Source organism: Helianthus annuus, chromosome 4 (genome assembly GCF_002127325.2).
Source record: "Helianthus annuus cultivar XRQ/B chromosome 4, HanXRQr2.0-SUNRISE, whole genome shotgun sequence".
Lineage (NCBI taxonomy): Eukaryota > Viridiplantae > Streptophyta > Magnoliopsida > Asterales > Asteraceae > Helianthus > Helianthus annuus.
This window is the reverse complement of record NC_035436.2, coordinates 157923696-157947515: the sequence shown is the minus strand read 5'-3', so window position 1 is coordinate 157947515 and position 23820 is coordinate 157923696. Positions and strand designations below refer to the sequence as shown.

Sequence of the window (23820 nt, the reverse complement as noted above, 5' to 3'; positions counted from 1 at the left end):
ACGATTCACGTCAGAGCTTTGGCAAGCAATGCACAAATCCTTTGGCTCACGATTAGACATGAGCGCAGCATATCATCCTCAGACGGATGGGCAGTCTGAGCGAACGATCCAAACTCTAGAAGACATGCTTCGGGCATGCGTCATCGATTTCGGCAACGGCTGGGAAAAACACCTCCCATTGGTGGAGTTTTCGTACAATAACAGTTACCATACCAGCATTCAAGCCGCTCCATTCGAGGCATTGTACGGACGTAAATGCCGGTCACCTCTCTGTTGGGCAGAGGTGGGGGATAGTCAAATCACGGGTCCAGAGATTGTAGTGGACACCACAGAAAAGATAGCACAGATACGACAACGCATGGCGGCAGCATGCGACCGTCAGAAAGCCTACGCGGACAAGCGTAGAAAGCCTTTGGAATTTCAGGTCGGGGACCGGGTTTTACTAAAAGTTTCACCTTGGAAGGGTGTGGTACGTTTTGGCAAAAGGGGCAAACTGAATCCGCGGTACGTCGGACCGTTCGAAATCTTAGAAAAGATTGGCAAGGTAGCCTACAAGTTGAACCTACCAGCTGAACTCGGAGCAGTTCACAATGTCTTTCATGTGTCGAACTTAAAGAAGTGCTTATCAGATGAAACCCTCATCATTCCTTTTAAGGAACTCACTATCGACGAGCGGTTGCAGTTCGTCGAGGAACCAGTTGAAATCACGGACCGGGATGTGAAGGTCCTCAAACACAAGAGAATCCCTCTTGTTCGAGTTCGTTGGAACTCCAAACGTGGCCCAGAGTACACCTGGGAACGCGAAGACAGGATGACAGAAAAGTACCCCCAGTTATTCGAAACCAACGCAACCACTACTGAGGCTGAAGCTACTACTTCGGAATTTCGGGACGAAATTCCAGATCAACGGGGGGAGGATGTGACACCCCAGGAAAACCAGTGAACGCTATAACTTACCTAGCTTCCTCAGAGAGTGCATACCAAATTTCGGGACGAAATTTCTAATTAGTTGGGGATAATGTGACAACTCGTACTTTACCGTCTCGTACATTACGTGTAACCATTGAACTAGTGTGATTACGTGATTATATTGATTGAATGTTACATGTTACGTGATTTATTGCGATTGCCTATGTTACTATTTGGGCCGATTAGTAAATCATTACAAAAACAACCCACTCGGTCAACATGGTGGACTCGAGACCCATGTGGGGTTTCGGCCCACACCTACTCTACGTATATATACACATGCACATCTTAGGGTTTTAGTTTTACAACCTTTGCAACCACAAAGCAACACACACACAAGCTCTCTCTCTCTCTCTGAACCGGCGACCACATCTCCATCCTTGAAGCTCTCGGCTCGATTCTTGTTTTCATCTCGGACGTGGTTGATCCCTTACTTGTATACTTGAGCATTTTATTGTCTGCCGAGCAAACCCAGGTGAGTTCACACTCCTACTAAGGCATGAGATTCCCGGGTCGTGGGAATGGGATAAAGGTTACAATTGACTAAGAATGTACATATGCTTTTCCTAGACTATCACCTACCATGATCCTCGGATGTAAGGACGGTTCCGTAGGTTAGAATAACACCTACGTGGTCATATGCCAATCACTGCCTCGGATGTCAGGCACGCACGTAAAACCTACGTGTACGCATTACTTACTTCTATCCTCGGTACAAAGGATACGTACGTGAAACCCACGTACACCCTCGCGTCTCCTATCCTCGGTTGTGAAGGATACGTGCGTAAAACCTACGTACACCCCATACGCGCTACTGTTCTCGGAAGAAGAACAGGGATGATACGAGTAGTTGATACGAATAGTCTAGTGGTCACATAACATGGGAAGCCCCCACCTGTATAACTTACTATCGGCCCAGTAGAGCCACCCGTTACTTACTGTTACGCACTTACTTACTGTGAACTCGCTCAACTAGTTTGTTGATCATTCTGTTACATGCCTTGCAGATCGATAGGTACATGGAGCTTGCACAAAGAGGAGCCGGTCGTTGTGGACAAGGAACGTATTACTTTGTTGGACACTTATGACATTTCAGTATTTTTAACTTGGGTTTACGACAATGCTTCCGCTACTTAAACAATGCTTGGTTTTGAAACATCGATCATGTCATGACGAACTACTTTAATGACTTTTATTATTATTAAATGTTATGTTGATATGATTGATGGCTTGATCCTGGTCATGTCACGCTCCCAAGCGGTGGTACTCCGCGTGTGGATTTTGGGGGTGTGACAGTGATGGGTGAGTTTGCGGTAAAACCCGCGGTGGAACGCTGGTGGACAGTTTGGTTTTCGGCCATTTGGTGAACTGGTGGTGGACTATGGTGACGGGAGGGTGATGGGGAATTATGGGGTGATGACTTCGGGGTGAAGTCGTAGTTCGGTGGTTTAGATGGAAGTGTAGAGTCAGAAAGGGCTGAAGATGAAGTTGGGGGTTTTCGAACCTGAGGGATTGGTGTGGAGAAGGAAGACTTGTCAATTGGTGGCTTCACTGGTCCCTGCGAACGCGTGTGGGGCATGAACTGCAAAACCAAGAATAAAACAAGTAAGTCAACTCCAATAAAAGACTCAAAGAAATACGAAAAAAGACACAAAAAGTACTTGGACTCCTACGACTCACAAACACACAAAAAACACGTAACGATATTAGTTGAAATCCAAACAAAGCAGTTAACGCAATTGCCAAGAGTCCCCGGCAACGGCGCCAAAAACTTGATGTGGAAAAAGTAGTTCAACTAATTAAACTAAAATTACCCTAAATTAAGACTCAAGTAATAAAAATCTAGACTTTTTAACTTGACTAAACTACTCACCGGCAAGTGTACCGGTCGACTCTAGCACAGAAAAGTAAGTCCGGATGTCGAACCCACAAGGACTCTAATGAATTACGTTAACGACTAAACTTAGACTAGACACTGACACGATCAAACAGATGATGTGTTTGGGGGGGGGGGGGTTTACTAAAATCCTAAAATTATACTTAAAATGAAATTAAACTAAAGTACGAATGAAGACTAGGGTTTTAATTCAGATGAAATTAAGGACTACCTAGACTTGAATCCAGTTTAACTACGAATGGACTTCTAACGGTTTTATTGTTGTATGGAGCCGGGATCGTAAAGTACTAAACCTTAAGGTATTTCAATGCTAAGACTTCCCGACCCTTCTCAGGAAGAAACCTAGGAAACCCTACAAGGCTGTTATGATTACCGACTGTTAGATTTCCTCTCAGTCCTCTAACGACTCTAAAAGTGCCCTATTACGACTATCTACCTCTCAGCGCGACAATCTAAGGCAATTCTAGGTTCTGACTTGGTTTACTAGACACAACTGCAATGAGGGAACTATTGTCGACTTCTCTCAAAATCTAAATTAGCTATATATTGCACCGCGACCTAATAACTAACCCGAGCCTCTCAGCGACAAGTTAAGCAGAATATTTACTTCTAATTGTATTTTAATTACTGTTTCTAAGGCTATCGGCCGATTTACCCAAAAATTACCCGAACCCGCAAGGATGCAAATAATCAACACAGATCTATTATGTGATAAAGACCGTCACTAAAATCTATGTGAAACAGCAAACAATCCACAATCAAAAGTAAATACGCACACGCACCAAATCAGAAAAATCTAGAACACTTTACTTTCAAAGTAAATCCATAATCAATTCAATAAAAACCGTTAAAAGATCCAAACATAAATTAAACCTTCATCAAATCTAGGTAGTATCTAAGTTTAGCCAAGAAACATGTTGTTCAAATCAAACAAAACAAGTTCAAAACAAGAATTCATCATAAAGTATTGAAAACGCGAAAATAAGGAACACCGGGAGATAAAACCCGAAAGATCTTCACTCTCACGATCCAAGCTTCAACCGGATGATTCCCGTTCGGCAAAATACTCCAGAATGCTCAAAATCACCTCCGAAATTCGTCCTAGGGTTTCTTGATTCGTATTCAGAGTTGTGTTCGGTTTCTTTTTCTTCAATCCAACAAAAACCCTAATTTCCTCCGGATTTCACACCCCTCGCGTGACGCCTAGGGGGGGGTCGCGTCACGCGACGCCTCCATTATATATTTTTTTTATTTTTTATTCTTATCAGCTTCCGGCTCTTCCCGACGCGCGTACGAATCCCGATTTTCTTCCAAACTGCTCGGTTTTGCTCGTTTTTAAACACTTTAAGCTACGGGACCTGAAATCAAAGCTTAACGTCAGCAGTATCGCAGTTCTAACCTAAACTAGACTCTAAACGACTGAAAATTGACCGAAATATACACTATAAACATATGTACTTTGCAGTACATCATTCGGTTATGGTTATTCTTATTTTCATAACCGCAAATAACTCAACCGAACCGAATATTTTAAACATGGCCGAATCCATAGGACCATAGGTTTTTAAGTTAGTGTTTAAGTGTTTAACCATGGCCCAATCTATATGTTTTTTTTGGTGAAGTGTTTAAGTCTTTTAACCATGACCCAACCTCATTGAATTTAAAACTCTAGCCACTTTGTGTTCATATGTATGCTTCCACATAACACGTGTCTACACGTGTTACTTTTGTTTTGGAATTCAATATGCATGTGATAGTGAAATATAATTGATAATTCTACAAACTTTAAGTGTGTCCTTATTTTTTGTGCATGAATTTTGCATAACTCAAACATTTAAAGCCTAACTTTAGAAACGATAAAAAATCCTGACCTATAACCGAACCGAAACCGCATTAACCGAACATAACCAATTAACCGAAACTGCATTAACCGAAACCAAACGGTTATGATTTTTTGATAACCGAAGTGTACGGTTATGATTTCGGTTTTAGGCAATAACCGAACTGAAGCTTTTATTTTTCAATAGATATCTATCTAAAAAACCACGCACCAAAGTTGAGGGACTATTTTTGCAACTTACTTGTTTTCCAATAGAAATAAGACTTTTGTACCCACACGTCGCTCATTGTAACATCTAAAAACCGGTGAACCACCGTTACCATGGCGTCCACTTCCGCCACAGAGCCACCGTCAGCGGCGGAGCAAACTCCAAACTGGCTGCAAATGCCACACGAACTGATGTCAATGATACTTCAACGATTAGACGCTGTAGAAGTCCTCAACAGCGCACAAAAAGTATGCACAACTTGGCGCAAAATCTGCAAGGATCCGGCGATGTGGAAGGTCATCAACATGCTCGAATCGGATCCGGATTCGGATTTCGATCTCGAGAAACTTACTAAGCACGCAATCGATCGGAGTTGTGGTGAATTGATTGATGTTAATCTCGAGTGGTTTTGCACCGATGATTTGCTTGATCACATTTCGAAATTGTACGATTCTGTTTCTTTTCGATTGTTATTTTGTTTGTTAAGTACATAATTGTTATCGATTGCAGTTGATTTTGATATCTAGACGGTTTTTGATTTTTAGGTTTAAATTGTAGGTTATTAAATTTGCTGTAGGAACTGTTAATTTGTTAGATTAGGTGTAGTGTTTGGAATATTGGCAGTGTAATGTGATTGAACTCACACTTAGGTGAAGAATATCGAATGATACCGCACCGATAACTAGAGTAATTATAGTTAACTAGATTAAGTAGCGTAATAATAATTACTTTAGGTTCGTTTTGTTATACTGTTAATTTTTTAGAGAGTTAACTGCCATTTTCGTTCACGTGGTTTGGTGGAAAATGCTACTTCAGTCCAAGAAAAAATTGCGCCACTTCCGTCCTTAACATTTTTGAAACGTGTCACTTCAGTCCAAAAAGATAACGCCTTGCGTCAGTTCCGTCCTCAACGTTTTTAACGGCACGTTATCTTTTTGGACAGAAGTGCCACGTTTCAAAAATGTTGAGGACGGAACTGACGCAATTTTTTTTTTTTTTTTTTTTTGACTGAAGTGGCATTTTCCACCAAACCACAGGGACGAAAATGGCAGTTAACTCTTTTTCAGATTACGTCTAGCGTTTGGAACATACGCTATATAATGTGATTGAACTCGCACTTGAGATGAAGAATGGCTTGGTAAATACTACTTGTGAATGGTATGGATAACTAGAGTAATTGTAGTTAACTAGGGTAAGTAGCGTAATAATATTTACTATACGCTTATTTTGTTATTACAATACAACAAAATGAACTAGAGTGATTGATATACTCCACTTTAAAACTGTAGCGTAATAATAATTACTCTAGTATAAACATAATTATTCTAGTTATTTGTATCATTCGCACGTTAAAAGTTGTTAGTTGATAATTTAGTACTGTTCTTGATGCGTTTTCTTGATGATTATCAGATGAATTTTAAGTTTTACATAATAGTTGTACTGTATTGTTTATCTGTGGCTTCAAAGTTAAAATGCTGAACTCTTGTGCACAGCTCAAATAAGCTGAAATGTCTCTGCTTGTCAAACTGCTACAATGTTACAAGCAGCGGGTTGAGTAACGCGGTTAAGAAGCTACCACAACTGGAACAACTTCACCTTTACTACACCTCTATCAATGTAGAAGACATTGAAGTGATTGGACAAAATTGCCCTCATCTGAAATCCTTCAAGTTAAACAAAGAGTTCAGCCGACCCCATATCGAATTTGACGGTGATGCTTTTGCAATTGCGAATAACATGCCTGAGTTACGCCATTTGCAGTTATTTGGAAACAAAATGACCAACGAAGGTCTCCAAGCCATTTTACATGGCTGCCCTCACCTCGAATTCCTTGATGTTCGCAGGTGTTTTAACCTTAACCTTGGTGCTGGAAATTTAGGAAAATTATGCGTAGAACGGATTAAAGAATTTAAGCATCCTAATGACTCAACAAAGAACTGTGGATTTATTGTTCGAGCTCATGCTTATGACGACATTGATGATATGTATTCATCCGGGTATTCTGATGCGGATGACTTTTCAGAAGACGAATTCTATGAAGAAGACTATGAATTCTCTGGTGGCAGTGTCATCTCTGAAGAGGATGATTATGATTATTACGATTGAGAGATTAATCTTACATAAACATGACAGCTGTTGTTGAACTGCCATGAAGTATTTTATGTTATTAACGTTTGTGCCTTCTGTTGGTTTACATGAGTTAGTTGGTGTGGAGCTTTGGTGGGTGATATTGGCTAGAGTGGTTTGTTATTCGCCTATTCGGCTTATTTGGATTCAGAATTAGGTGACCCTGATAAGCTAGTTGTTGAATACTCGATCCGAATAACACATTTGGATCATGTCGCGTATTCATATTCATCGTGATACCATGTTGGTTGTTTTATAAATATGTAGGGGGGGTATTTACTATTTGTGTAATCCGAACATAGAGGGTACGTTTTTATTCAGTTTATTTTATGATCATCGCAGATGTGTTTATAGATGGTATAGAAGGATGATATTGTGTTTAAAGTTGTGTGTTACGATCCTTTTTTTCTAGACATCAAAATATAGCAACTCAGACCAGGGCCCTACTGCACTAGGCACCATAATAATGTTAGTATAACAAATTGGTGAATCGGGTCGTGTTGCCTCTCCTTTATTTAAAAAAAATGTGGTTGTGGGCTGGATGAGGCCCAGTGGACCAGACTTACCTGGGTTTGAAGCCCAGATGTCAAGCCCTATCAACGGGTAGATCTTCAGCCCATTCTGGTATAATCAAGCTCAATTGCATAATGTTGGACTCTATACTCTTCATTGCCTCTATACCGTTCTTCGTTAACAAGGCATTCCAACAAATTTCACGTACATATTCCATAATCTACGGTTTGGATGTGTAATGCGCTAAGTAAACATGATCTATGTGTAATGGGGTTGAACCCATGTCAACACGACAGGTCAACACGACTTCCTTTTCTTATCGATGAGAGATCGACTTTTTGGTGGCACTATGAGTGTCGTGTAGTTAGTCAAAACATGTCTAGATTTATTCATTTTGGTATAGGTGTAAACGAGCTAGGGTTGGACAGTTTTTTATCCCAGTTAAACTATTTAGAAACCCCTAATGCTAAAATCATGATCTCACAATGAATTTTGGAATTTAAATAAAATGTTTTTTTTTTCTTTTTAGATCGGAAACTCAAACACTCTAATTCTAGAACTAAATTACACCTATTTGTCATCCACAAAGATTGAACCCTATCCGTCGCCACTTGGAAAGATAGAGCCTTATCCCAGTGGCGGACTTACAATGTTAGTAGGGGTAACACAGGCTACTCCTCAACCCCGTCTCTGTAGTGTAAAAATACCCCTTAACTCCGTTTCCGTAGTGTAAAAATAACCCGCAACTTCGTCTCCGTTATATAAAGGTTACCCCTGGTCTAAAAAATAAAAAAAAAATTAGGATACCCCTAAATTTTTGAGCTAGTTCCGCCGCTGCCTTATCCAACACCTTGGTATCAATAGACGAAAATTCCGTTGGTGAATGAATGGTTGATTATGTCTAATTTGATTTGTAACGCCAAATAGGCAAAGATAACATGTAAGAGTTCAAATTTTGACTCACCTAGCACTTACTTGTTCATGTATGTGAAAGATGACAAAGATTTGAATATTTGATCGTGAAAGATGATAAAAACAGTGAAGTCCGAATAACTTACAAATTTTATAACCAAATATCAATATCGTCATTAATTTACAGTGATGCTAATCGTTAAAGTCATCATTTTATCATGAAAAATAAGAAAAAATAAAATTTTATTGAACATATATAGTGGTATAACTTATTTATTATTTTGCTCATCGATTGTATACTTTTTGGTTAAACGTGAAATTAAAAGCTAACTCCTTTAAGACCGTCCGTAGTGGGGCGTTTTTTTTACGCCCCGATCCCATTACATGCCGGCGTTTTCAGGCGTTTTTCGACAAAAAAATTCGATTGGCGTTCTTTCAAACACGATGCGAGTGATGTTGACTGACCAATCACAAACCAGCAACGGCTACTTGTTGATTATATCATAAGAACATGGGTAAAACATAAACCCTAATGATGTAAATTCAATCATGAACAATAAAATAAGAGGTGTGTACCTGATTAACCAGTCACCACACCAGAGAGGGAAGTAGACGTCATGTTCGTCAGATTGGTCTGGTTCCCCTTTAGGATGTATCTTCTTGATGGTAGTACCGAGTTCTTTAGGGTTGAAGAACTCGTAGTAATGGAGAGAGAGGAGGGGCGATTTTAGTGTGATGTTATGAGGGTCTAACCCTAATCCCTCTCTAGTAATCTCCTTATATACACCCAAGGGGAAACCCAATTAGTTAATTAGGGTAATATGGCCCATCAACAATTACCAACTAATTTATTATAGGTTTTAATATATTTTGATCCATATTATATAAATGATAATGATGGCTACCAGATTAAATATATAAATAAAATATTTAATCTTACACTACTTTGATTTTTTTTAACCTTTTACCTATATATATATATATATATATATAAGGGAAGGATGTATAGAAAACCCACTTTAATTTAGAAAACCCGGGAAACTCAAAGCTCCCGATGTTTTTTTGTTTTGAAAAAATTTACACATGTTATATGCATGTTTTTAAGGGTTTTGGGCAAAAAAAATCAAAAAAGCGCCGAGTAGATATTTTTTTAAAAAAATAAACAAGTTTTGGTGTAACACATGTTACATTCATCTGACATATTTGTAACATGTTTTACACCAAAACTTGTTTATTTTTTTAAAAAATAATTACTCGGCGCTTTTTTGATTTTTTTTTGCCCAAAACCCTTAAAAACATGCATATAACATGTGTAATTTTTTTCAAAAGAAAAAAACATCGGGAGCTTTGAGTTTCCCGGGTTTTCTAAATTAAAGTGGGTTTTCTATAGATACTTACATTATATATATATATATATATATATATATATATATATATATATATATATATATATATAGGGGGCTGCTAGAATGAGAACCACCCCGAGTTGTAAGAACCGCGAGAACTACACCCCACGGAGCGCCGTTCGCCGCGATTTTTTTTTACAAGTAGATGTGTGCATTATAAACACGGCCGTAAAAAATCACGGCGAACGGCGCTCCGTGGGGTGTACTTTTTTACACCTCAAGTTTGGTGTTTTTTAATTTTTTTTCTTTTTTCTTTTTTTTTCACCAAACTTGAGGTGTAAAAAAGTACACCTCACGGAGCGCCGTTCGCCGTGATTTTTTACGGCCGTGTTTATAATGCACACATCTACTTGTAAAAAAAAAAATCGCGGCGAACGGCGCTCCGTGGGGTGTAGTTCTCGCGGTTCTTACAACTCGAGGTGGTTCTCATTCTAGCGGCTCCCTATATATATATATATATATATATATATATATATATATATATATATATATATATATATAAACTCCTTCAAATTTAACCATAACTTTCTCAAAAACACTACCATTTTATAAAAATTGATAGATTCCCCTAGTTCTTCATCCATGGTAAATTTTTACTACAAAGAGTTTTTTGCGGATGTCAATGATTCCACCAATGAGGAGGTCGAGCAAGAGGCGGTTACGAGTGCTTGTCAACTAGCGGTGAGATATGTGAAGCATTGTCGCCGCCCCGAACCAGAAAAAAAATAAAAGAGGTTATATTGAACGAGACCGACGCGCGGTATACGATCGTTTGATGAAAGATTATTTTGATGAGGCGCCGACATTTTCGAACCAGATTTTTAGGCGTCGTTTCCGAATGCGTAAGCGGTTGTTTCTACGCATAGTTGACGACTTGGAAGCCAACTATGATTATTTTAAACAAAAAGCGGATGCGAGAGGGGCACTTGGATTTACCGGTATCCAAAAGTGTACATCGGCGCTACGAATCCTTGCTTATGGAAACACAACCGACATCAACGACGAGTATCTAAAAATGGGCGAGAAAACAACGCAAGACACCTTGGAGCATTTTTGTCGCGGTACAATTCCTATACTTTACTATAATGTTTACAATTTTTTTTGAAGCTTATGTTTGTGTATTTTTTTTATAAAGAGTAAATTACAAGTTTTGTTCTTTATATGTTTACACCAAATTGCAGGCGCTGTCATTTAGCGAAAAAGTTGACAATTTTTGTACTTAATGTTTCAAAATCTTGCACGTTATGTCTTTTAGGCCAAACTCAGTTATATTTTTTGGTTAAATCTGGTCATCCAAGGGCATTTTAGTCTTTTTACCCCATTTATTTAATAGTATTTAAAAAATAAAACAAAATAACTTAAATATTATTATTATTTTAACTATATATATATATATATATATATAACCTCCGTCACCAACACCACCATTCACCACCACCGCCACTGCGGTGGTGGTGCTACAACTATGACCGTCATCTACCCCTAGGTCCTCCGCCGCTACGGCCAGCTCCTTAGGACGAGAAACCACCGCCGATCCTTCTGCAGAACCCTCTTTCGGCTAATTCAAGATTGGCTCTAAAGACTGCTAGTGATAGTGACACCTTTTGAGAAAACATACTCTAACCACATATCGTTGACGACTAGGTGACAGAAACCCTAGTCGGCGATCAATTCCTTCTTCCGGCAGCAGAAACTTGCAGAATATCAATGGCCGGCGATAGAAACTTGCACAATATCAATGACCGGCGGCAGAAACTTGGAGAATATCAATGGCCGGCGACTGAACCCTAATAGGGATTAGGATGGCTACGGCAAAACCCTATTCATCTGCAAATGGAGAGAGAAGAAAGAGAGAGAGTGAGTGAGGGAGGGGGAGAGAGAGAGTTTTTACTATATGTTTTTATTTTTAACACAATAGCCCCTTAATATTAGTTGTTATACATAATAGTCCTTGAAGATATGAAAAGATAATAATGCCCTCATGTGCAAGGCACATGATCAGATTTAACCAAAAAATCTAACTGGGTTTGGCCTAAAGGACATAATGTGCAAGATTTTGGAACATTAAGTACAAAACTTGTCAACTTTTGCGCTAAAGGACAGCGCCTGCAATTTGGTGTAAACATAAAGGACAAAACTTGTAATTTACTCTTTTATAAAGGTATTATTGATTTGTATGGTGTGCGTTATCTTAGAACGCCCACATGGGACGACCTTCAAAAGATCTATGAGGTACATTCGGCGGAGCATGGTTTGCCTGGTATGATCAGGAGCTTGGATTGCATGCATTGGCGTTGGGATAACTGCCCGACCGCATGGCGAGGCCAACACACACGGGGTGACCAAAAAGGACCCACTGTTATTCTTCAGGCGGTTGCCTCACAGGACCTTTGGGTTTGGTCGGCTTACTTTGGCGTGGTTGGGTCTTGCAATGATATAAATGTTTTTGAACAATCTCCGTTGTTAGAGGAGTGGATTTCTGGCAAAGCTCCAAAAGCGTCGTTTTACGCAAATGGAAACTACTACCCTCATGGATATTATTTGTGTGACAGAATTTATCGTAGGTATTCGATTTTTGTGAAGACGTTTAGTGATCCTATTGATGAAAAAAGAGCATACTTTAAAAAGGTTCAAGAGTCTTCACGAAAAGACATTGAGAGATGCTTTGGGGTTCTTAAACAACACTGACAATATTTGAGAAATCCTTGTCGTGCATGGACCAAGCAAAAAATGAGAGACGCTATGTACGCTTGTATAATCATGCACAACATGATTTTGGAAGACGAAGGAAATGCGATATGCCAGAATTATGTGCCAGAAGCCGTTCAAGACGAGCATCCACAGGCGTCAATGGACGAAAGAGTGAATAACGCGCGAGAGTAGCGTTACGAACCGTACCATTCCGCGTTAACGGTTGATTTGGTACAACACGCACGGTCGGTTCGGTATGTACCACCTGAGGGTGAAGAAGAAACGGAGGACGAGGAAGACGAAGTTGGCGAGGGTGAAGAAAGTAAAGACGAAAACTAATGTATTTTTTTTGGCCAATTGGATTTTAACACCTCTAACTTTGAAGAGTTGGCCGATAACACCCGCAACTAACACTTTGATTTGTGACACCCCAAACTTTTAATTTTGTTTGTCATTTCACCACTCAGTTAAAAAATGACTAACTAAGTTAGTCTTCCATCCTACATGGCATCCTACGTGGACTATAATTGCAGATGTGGCACATTCATGGTATAAAACCCATCTTCTTCTTCGATTTTAACCTTGCACAAACAAGGGAAACCCTAAATTACTCATACGCATGAATCGACCCAAATCCAAACCCTAATTTGCTCCCTAATTTGCTCATCACGAGATCAGAGCAAACCTTCAACTTATTGGCTGGTCGACATGTCTACTTCTTCCAACTCTTCATGTAATACCAACCGAATCCCTAAAATATTCAAGGTGGACATGGATGGGAAGTTGTATTGTCATCACGAGATCAGAGCTGTTATTCGCGTAGCAGGAAGGAGAAGTGTTTGATGTGGTGCTGAATTTTACGGTTGCTCACAATGGCCGGTAAGTCCTGTGTATCCATGTATTGAATTTAACTTGTTTTTGAACTGACGACATGATGTTGGTTTGTAGCGAGACGACTGCAAGTTCTTTATGTGGAAAAAAGATTTCGACAAATTATTCGAAGTTCATTCAACTTGCAGCTCAAGTGCAGTTACAAGAAGTGATGCTATGACCGGGAATGAATATAATTTTCAATTGCGGAACAACTTGCTATCTCAAGAGAACAATATGTTGAAACGACAAATTTGTGTGAAAGAATTCATGTTGAAGCAGCAGTTTGTGTTTAGTTTGTTTGTTATCATTGCCATGTTGTTTTACGTAGTGTATCGAATTTAACTTGTTTTTGATTGTACGTTCTTTGAACACATGAATGAATGTAGTGAAGTTGGGCTTTGATGTCTTTAATTTGTACCATATGTGCAGACCATTAGACCATTTGCAGGCCACAAGAGACTTTGACTTTGAAACAAGTAAACAACTACCGAAACAAGTGTGCAGACCATTTGACCATTTGAAACCACATGTGCAGACCAAAACAATACAGCAGAGTTTGAAACAACTACTATATATGCAGACTAAAACAAGTGTGCAGACCATTTGACCATTTGAAACCACATGTGCAAACCAAAATAAGTGTGCAGAATATGCAGAATGACCATATACCCCTATGACCATATATGCAGACCAAAACAATTGCGCAGAGTATGCAGAATGACCATTATACCCCTGTGACCATATATGCAGACCAAAACAATTGTGCAGAGTATGCAGAATGACCATTATACCCCTGTGACCATATATGCAGACCAAAACAAGTGTGCAGACATAAGTTAACTGCAGAATGAGTTTAAGTTAACTGCAGACATAAGATTCAGCACTGCAGACCAAAACAAGTGACCATTCTACCCCTGTGACCATACATGTGCAGATATAAGTTAACTGCAGAATGTGTTTAACCAGTTTAACCATTTAAAAGATTCAGCACAGCAGTCATAAGTTTACATAGTCATAAGTTTACATAGTCATTACACAACCAACAAAAGATTAACCATTCATAATATATTAACTAACTGCAGCCTTCTCCGTTGGTCTTCCCCTTTTACTTGGCCTTCCTCTTTTAGTTAGCCTTCCCCTTTTACTTGCTTTTTTCCTTCCGATTTCTGCCGCATTTTGAGAATCTGTTAACACTAAACAAATTTACGAAACAATCATATAATCAATAAACCAACTGAATATATTGAGTTCACCTTTAACCGTGCATTTTCTCTTGTTGTGACCTCTTTCTCCACAAATCCCACATGTCATTACGACCCCATGCTTAGTCAGTTTGCCTGGTTTCTTGGGATCCTCATGAGGGTCCCTCTTTCTGTTTTTCTTAGGCCTACCTGGTGCCTTTTTGATTGGAGGTGGATCCATTGGATAATCAACCTTCGGCCAAAACTTTTCACTAGGCAATGGTGGGATTGAGTACTCATAAGTTCTCATGTATGTTTCTTTGTGGTAACATGGGTCAACATAATCCTCAGCATTCTTATGCAAAAATCCAGCCACAGCACACACATGCTTACAAGGATACCCCCTTAATTGCCACTTTCTACATGTGCAAGTCTTATTTTCCAAGTCAACTTTAACATCATCAACATCTTTAACTTGAAAAACCTGATAAGATGAGGGGTATACCTCACACCTAAAGGCTGCATCTTTTGAGAAATCAAGTTTCTCCTGGATATTGGGGCAAATGAGCACATCTTTGGCTTCCATTTCAGTTCTTTTGATGACTAACCTACTCATGATTAATGTCCTCTAGCATGTATATAACATGCTTTGACCTTGCAGTTATGATATAACCATTAAATGTTTCTGCCATGTTGTTTACTATGACATCACATTTAGTGTGAGTTTTCAAGTAGTACCTGTTAAATGCTTTGGGATCCTGCTTTAAGATTGCCTCTACTGCATCCTGGTTTATGGCTCTCATTTCATCAATGGCTTGGAGGTAATCAGGTTCACAGTATGCTCTTGCAGCTTTCCAATACAATTCCTTGAGCTCCTCATCCTTAAAATTCTTGTGCCAATTTGCATAGATGTGCCTTACACAGTTTCTGTGCTCTGCTCTTGGCCAAATAAGTGCCACAACATTTAAAAGACCCTGCAGATAAATGATTATTAAACTTAGACATTACAGCAGAAGATAATTGTTCATTGTAATAATTGACAATGGCTACTACCTTTTGTTGATCTGAGATGAATGTCCATGCCTCACCACCATCACTTACACCCAAACACTTCCTGAGCTCTTCCATAAACCATTCCCAGCTATCGTTATTTTCACCATCTACAACTGCCCATGCCAATGGATACATCTGATCATTAGCATCTCTGCCAACTGCAGTTAACAACATCCCTCCTAGGAAGGTCTTTAGAAAACAACCATCTAGACACAAGACCTTCCTACATCCAGCTAGAAATCCTCTTTTCACACCATCAAAACACACAAAGAGTCTGAAAAAAGTTTCACATGTGGCTGTGGGATCTAAGTTAATGAAACCTGGTGGTGCAGTAACAAGCACAAATGTTGATGTTGGGTTTACTTTTTTCAAAATCTCCATGTATGCACCAATTTTGCTATAATGATCCCTCATTGATCCATGAAGTTTCTTATGGGCACATGCTTTAGCCTTGTAGGCCAGCCACTTGGTGATTATTACTTTATACTTATGTTTCACAACCAATACGATTTCCTTAGCCGACCAGTTGGGCTTGGATTTAAACACTTGCAGGAACTCATAAGCTATGAACATTGCAGTTAGCTGTCTATTCTTTACCATGTTTCTTTGGCAGGTATGTGTATGTTTCACTCTCTTTACCAAGTAACACTCTTTCCCTTTATTGAAGTGAACAATGTATAAAGAATGAACACCCTTTAACACAACTGACAACAATACGGCCACATGCAGTCTTTTCGCTCTTTGCAAAGTACAAGTTCCTACCATTAGCTACTGAGTACTGCCTCACTGCCTCTTTAAAGGCCTCCCTTAATGCAAACCTTATTCCCACCCTCCAAATAAATTTCTTCCAATTTGTATGTTCACCTACAGATGGGACTACTTCCTTGTACTTCTTGCCCCTGATATCATCATCCTCACTATCACCAGGTGTTAAAATGTCCCCGTCAGATTCCTCGTAACTACTGTTTCCATCTACCCTTGCCTCTTCAGTTTCATGCAAATTACCCTCAGTTTCATGCAAATTACCCTCTGTTTCGTGCAAATTACCCTCTGTTTGTCTTTCATGTACTACCTGATCAAGCACTTTCTTTTTGGCTTCCAAATGTATCTTGGTTGCCTCTCTAACTGCATGTTGTGACTGTATCCACTCAACATCCTCTTTGTCTAACTCTAATCCAAGTACATCATCTGCAGCTTCCTTTTCATCACTGGTCTCAACTAGTTCATCATAATCTTCATCATCAGAATTTGACTCTTCATCTTGCACGATGAACTCACTATCTTCACTGTCCTTGTCTGCTTGCTTACCTATTGAGTTAGAACTACATCCAGGGGAAACCCTAGAAGATTGGGCTTTTAGTTTACTGGATTGGGCTTCAGGTTTACTGGGCTGGGTAACAGGGTTACTGGGCTGGGTAACAGGGTTGGGCTGGGTAACAAGGTTGGGCTGGGTATCAGGTTTAATTGGCGTAGAACTGGAGTGGGCTTCAGGTGCACTCAATTGACGTTCTTGAACAAATACTTCCATAAATGTTTCACTCCAATTAAAAACCTTCTTAACCAACTCCAACACATCTCTATCATCACGAAAATGCCTAATTTCACCATCATCCGCATCCAACCCATACATATGAAAGTTCCTTGATTTATAGCATTTCGTTTCCAATGCATAATCTGCTAGCTCAAAGTATGAAATGTGGTCTACATCAACTTTAATCAACCTAGATTCACCCCCAACATACTGTGGTACACCAAAACCTAACTCAATGTAACCACCATACCAAAGCATAACATTAATCGTTTCCCCCATTGCATAATCTACTAGTTCATGTGAAATCTTACCTTGATCGGTGTTTAAACTTGATGGATTGTTGATTTTGAGAAGCTAGGTCACTGTCACCCTTGATCGTTCCCTCCAAAACGAACAGATGAACAATGCCAGCTACCCTCACATTTTGCTTCTTATAACATGTCTTAGCCACGTCATCGGTGCCACGTAGGATTAATGATGCCATGTAGGATGGAAGACTAACCCAGTTAGTCATTTTTTAACTGAGTGGTGAAATGACAAACAAAATTAAAAGTTTGGGGTGTCACAGATCAAAGTGTTAGTTGCGGGTGTTATCGGCCAACTCTTCAAAGTTGGAGGTGTTAAAATCCAATTGGCCATAAAGGCCTTTTTTTAATTTAGTCGGATTTTATTTTTTTTATTTCTAGTATTGTATTTTTTTTTTAATTTAATGAAGTATTTTAAGTTTTTAATTAAAAAAAATAATTGTTTAATGATTGGAAGGGGCGTTATTGGGCATTATTCCCACTACGCCACTTTTGCAATAACCCCCAATAATGCCCCCATGCTGACTGGACTGCCACGTGGCGCAAAACGCCCAAGGGTGGGGGCATTATTGCTCAAACCACTACACATGGTCTAACAATCAAAAGTCGAACCGCAAGGAATTTATTGTTTTCATTGGTTGGAGTGGTGCGTGTAAATCAAGTAAGTTGTGTCTTGGCTCAAAAGCTTAGCCGGTTTCAGGCTTGACCCATATATGGACTGTGTCACCGTGGGGGCGGGCGAAAACGTATATACCCAAAAAAAAATATACGAAAACTACATATATAACACTGCTGAGCGAAAAGTTCGGAGGGTCGGGCGCCCCCCGGCCCCTCTTAAGCTGCGCCCCTGTGTCACACAACCACAAGCTCTCGTAGCTCGTTTGATGTTTAATCCACTCATTTTGTGACTTCCAGAGTTATTGCTTTAATTTTGGTTTAATGTTATGACCTCAAGATCTATTTATTTAGATTTAAAAAAAACATGGTTTTTAAGTTGGGGTGGGAGTATGAGTTGGGTCATGGAAAACAACAAATAATGATAAAATGACCATAAACCATTGATGTAACTCAAAATTATAGCACATTAAGAGTAACTAGATTTAAAGCCCCGCCGCGTTGTGGCCGGGAGGCCATAAGTGTTTAATTACATCATTCTTCCATAGTCACATCGCCTGACCTATATATCAAGGATGTATGAAACACCCTTAACAGCTCCCTGGATAATCAAAATTTCAAATTTAGTAAAACGATTTGGTTAAACGATTTGTTTTTACCGCTAATTAGGCTCAGAATAGTACGAATGTTGTGCCTGCAAATATTAGTTTGAGGATAACGTTTGCCACGCCAAAACAACACTGTTGTGGCTGCAAATATTAGTTTGAGGATAACGTTTGCCACGCCAAAACAACACCCTATTTTTTACTTTTATCATCATCGCCAAAATCTATGTCGAGCATATCATAGTTTTAGAGCCTAAATGAAATGCAGGCTCACATAAATACGTGTTCATTGTGACAACTGCCACTTTACGGTAACTTTTCACACTTAAAATACTCATTTTAGCTACATTTTTAGCTACATTTTTATTCATTTTGAACATCCGAACTGCTTATTTCGTGACATACACATAGAATACTCAAGGAATACTTACTTAGGATGCATATGACTCATTTTTATTAAGTACATTTGGAACAGTTTAAACAATGCATCGAAACTACTAGAAAAGCACATAATAAACTAGTATTCTGACGAAAAAGCAGAATCCGCAGAAAACCATCTAAACGACATCTTTAGGACTTAGACGAAAGTCCAACATCTTATATATATTAAACCCTAACTAGGAATACAAGGGTTTGATTTAAATCCTTTCCGAAGTCCGATAACACTAAAAATTGCCCGAAAAGCACTAAAAGCGATGATTTCAACATTTTTCCGCAGAAATTCTGCTGAAATCAGCTTTCTAATATTTTTACGACATGTAAAAATATTATTTGACATATAATTCATGTGAGGATACATTCGGGTAATATCCGAGCCAATAACTACATCAATTCACACATGTTTCGCAACTTAGCGTTCAAATAACATCTAACCGAAACAATGCGAAACAAATGTCCGAACGATATCAAATCTTTTTTTAATGGTCATCTAGTGTTAATCGGATCATTTTGGTCTAGTAATGATCATTTAACACCCTTTAAACACTTAAACACTTATACTTATAAACTACCTAAAACATCTAACTAAGAACTCTAGCATTTTTACTAAGTAATTCAAGAAGGAAAAGCAAAGGGAACCCCCCCCCCCCCATTCACGGTTGCAACACCCCTTGTGGGCCCCACTTTTCTTTCAACTTGTTACCAATAATATCTAGATATTTACTTCATGTTGCAACTTGATACAAGTGGTGAAATGTGATCATTGTAGCAACTAGTTACCTTCTTTTTCTAACCCTTTCATTCATGCATTTCACCTCCTATCTTCACAACACCAAAAGCTCCCAACAACACCCCATTTTCGGTCAAGAACACCCCTCCCCCATCTTCATTTTCAAGCCACTTTCATGATGATCAAGATGCATTTTCATGGAACTTAGGAGGATCTAAGACAACCACAAGTTGAAGCAAGCATTTCCATTCATCTAAGAGCTTTCAACCATCAAATCTTCATCTTCTTTGCTTCTTATTTTCACCTAGATCATCCCTAGCCAAGAGCTAGAAGTGAGACTTCTAAATCCTTTATTTTCATACTTGTTTATGTATTTATTGTTAAAGAACAACTTATAACTAAAACAACAATACAAAACAAGATGAAAATATAAAGAAGCAAAATAATAATCATGATATAAAAGTGTGTTTATGTTGTGAGTTAAAGATGATTACTTGCATATTTGATCTAGTTTTGATGATTAGCATAAAAATAACTTGTTAGATGATGTTTAAAAACATAATCTAACAAGTGTACATGGAAATGTTTAAGGGTTTTGTTAAACATAAATGTTTAGATGGAGGATCATGATCTTTGATTTTGTTAAAGTATATAAGGTTGTTAACAAAAAATAATGCTTTTACAAGTTATAAAAAGAAAACATACAAGATGGGTTTTTATGAAAAGCTTGTTAAAACTAGAAGTAAAATATGATTTTTGGACTAGTAAACATATGTAAAGATCATACCAAAACCCTACATGATTATGAGTTCATCTTGATAAGTTATGTTATAAATCTCATATGTTTTTATTAAGAAAAATATGAGAAGATTAGTGGTGATTTTATAAGAAAAAGATGTGTTTTTATTAAACATGGCAAAGTCCATATTTCTAATAAAATATGGCCAAGTTTTTCTTAAAAATCATAAGTTACAAAAACTATTATTTTTGACAAAATCTTTATTAGATTAAAAAGATTTTAAAGAATAGTTTTTATAAAAGCAAAGTTTGATATAAATATATATTTTTGAGAAAATATATATTTAGTTAACTTAACAACTTATGTGCTATGTGTCATTTGTTTGTATTAGTTATATTTATGATAACTAGGAACTTGAATACAATGATACAAATGAACACAATGTACATTTCGACTAAAGTCTTACAAGACTACATTTAAATACATCTTATAAACACCTTACGGACATTCCGAGCTTTCAAACACAACTTATGGTCAAAACGGACGACGGGCGAATCTATGAACATCTCGCCATTCCGAGGAAGTTACTACGACGTTTAGGCGATCTTTCGACACGAATACATACACATCACCGAAAACAATATCCGAATGTTTTGAAACTTATAAAAACTATTGTGTATTCTTTTAACTAAAAAGCCTATACTTAGTAATTTTTATAAAAATGAAAGAATATATTTTTAACAAATGGGCTTCTCTTATAACAAATGGGCTATTTTACGAATGGGCTTATTTTTAACAAATGGGCTTATTTTATAACAAATGGGCTATTTTTACAAATGGGCTTATCATCCTAAATGGGCTTAACATAAATACATGGGCTAAGCCCAATACCAAAACTTATGGGCTAAGCCCAATACCCAACATATGGGCCAAGGCCCAATAACATAAAGCCCAATAACATTTGGGCCCAACACTATTGAGGCCTAACACTATTTAGGCCCAACACTATTGAGGCCCAACACTATTTAAGCCCAACACTATTGAGGCCCAACACTATTTAGGCCCAACACTATTGAGGCCCAACACTATTTAGGCCCAACACTATTTAGGCCCAACACTATTGAGGCCCAACACTATTTATGCCCAACACTATTTAGGCCCAACACTATTGAAGCCCAACACTATTTTGGCCCAACAACATGAATTCTTGGGCTAAGCCCAATGACATATAAATTGGTAAAAATACAATTATACAATTTATTCATACAAGACACGAAATCCAGAGGACAAGACCCGATGATACAACTCACGAGATACAAGAATATATATTTGGCGAAATATATACACTAAACAGTTATCAATTAATACATCTAAGACACAGTTCAATGAATAACAAAGACATACAATTCTTAACACATATTCAAGATAAAAGACTTGTACTCAAGTCATTACAAGACCGAAGTGTCTAACAAATATAGAACGTTTGTAGGTGGTGATACTATTCAGGACGACCGTACGTCAGATCACAGTTACTTACCATTCACGGACGCAATTCTGTGAGTTCATGTCCCCTATTCATTTAAATGTTTTACAACTTTACAACTATCGGGGAAAATACATGTTCAACGTATGTTAAAGTTAGGGAATGAAACACCTTAGATCATGTGCGAATTAGGGTTATACATCTAAGCACCATTAATCCAGTTTGGACCTAGGTACAAGTGGTTAGATCTAATGGGTTTTGGCGAGCCCCACTCTTGGTCGTGGACCCATACGGAAGAGTGCTTTTGTGTCCCAGTCGATAGGAATCGGCATAAAATCGTCTAGGGTTGGATTGCTTCCTTTTTCGTCACACATATTAATGTCCTCGCGAAACATTAATGATCAACGATTTCATTGACGCTTTACATACTACATCATTACATACAGATACATTTTATACAACTCACATTTTATGGATACATTTTATACAACTCACATTTTATGGATACATTTTATACAACTCACATTTTACAGATACATTTTATACAACTCACATTTTACAGATACATCTCATACAACTAAACTGCATGAACTCGCCAACTTTTGTTGATGTTTTCAAACTTAACATGTATTTCAGGAAATTAGTGGACCATGCAGACATTTCAATCAAGGAAAGCAAGTATCAAGACTCCATGCCACCATTTGAAGGGTTTGCCCGTTATATACCGCCTCTTTGCGGTGATATAGTGGTCAAAGCCTTAACATTTTAAGACTTACATTTTGATGTATAAAAAAATGACAACTTATTTTCATTTGATGGTTTGTAACCAATACGTTTAACTTATGTTGCGTTCTTTTGAAACGATTATGACAATGGCATTGGAGCTTGTTTTTATTCATTTAGTATGTTCACTTATATTGTTATGCAATGAGAACCGATCAGATCACACCTCGCGCTTCCGCTACGAGCGGGTGTGACAGATTGGTATCAGAGCATCGATTGTAGTGAACCAGGATTCTTTCTCGAGTCTAAGTCTACAATCACTAGGGACCCCTCACGAAAACCTCTTGTTCATGTTGAACATATTATAAATAAAATTGGATAGGTCAAAAGGTTTTCATTGCATAAACATTTTTCAAGGTCCACTACAACAAAAATTCACTTCACATAAATCAAGCGAGGACATTTCCATGGGTGAAGTCTATGAGAAATAGACACATTACATTAACATACTATGTGCCTACAATACATTACATTATCAGTTTACGCATTATAAATGGTTTACAAGTTCAGCTTATGCAAAGATAGAAATCCTTGTTAGATAGGATTTTATATGATTATATATATATAAGCCATTCATATATGTGTTGTACGAAATACTTGGCAAGAACAAAATACCTTCGACTTCAAACTTTATTATTATTCTTTACTCGCACGATGAAAATATCGACCTCACGTCTACTGCGGCTTATGGAGAACATGATTCCTAAGTGATATCTTAAACTAATTCCATAAAAATACGGCTGCTTTCTTGCAAATGCTGAGATGCCTGACCATGATAATGACGACGAGGCGGAGGTGGTAACCTTGGACAACAACTCTATTAGGGGGACGAGATCCCTGTGACTCATACTAATCAAGGTGGATATACTCTTGTCCTTACAAGGAAGATGAAGTACTCATCTTGAAGGTGCCTCTTCAGTT

The 23820-nt window shown here is 38.2% G+C and overlaps 2 protein-coding genes and 1 long non-coding RNA gene across 3 annotated transcripts; 2 read left to right on the top strand and 1 right to left on the bottom strand.

The window, feature by feature from the left end:
• The first annotated feature begins 4929 nt into the window (after window positions 1-4929).
• On the top strand, window positions 4930-7392 carry LOC110936857 (F-box protein SKIP19). The gene is made up of 2 exons (XM_022179273.2): window positions 4930-5359; window positions 6408-7392. The coding sequence occupies exons 1-2, from the start codon at window positions 5028-5030 to the stop codon at window positions 7018-7020; spliced, it is 945 nt and encodes a 314-aa protein (XP_022034965.1). The 5' UTR covers window positions 4930-5027; the 3' UTR covers window positions 7021-7392.
• Window positions 7393-14504: 7112 nt separating this feature from the next.
• LOC110933689 lies at window positions 14505-15203 on the bottom strand. The gene is made up of 2 exons (XM_022176899.1): window positions 14690-15203; window positions 14505-14629 (listed from the first exon to the last, which is right to left on the bottom strand). Exons 1-2 carry the CDS (start codon window positions 15201-15203, stop codon window positions 14505-14507), a joined length of 639 nt encoding a protein of 212 aa, XP_022032591.1.
• Window positions 15204-19840: 4637 nt separating this feature from the next.
• On the top strand, window positions 19841-22792 carry LOC118491101. The gene is made up of 3 exons (XR_004890366.1): window positions 19841-20226; window positions 22123-22189; window positions 22753-22792. It is a non-coding gene; the product is annotated as an uncharacterized LOC118491101 (long non-coding RNA).
• Window positions 22793-23820: the final 1028 nt, after the last annotated feature.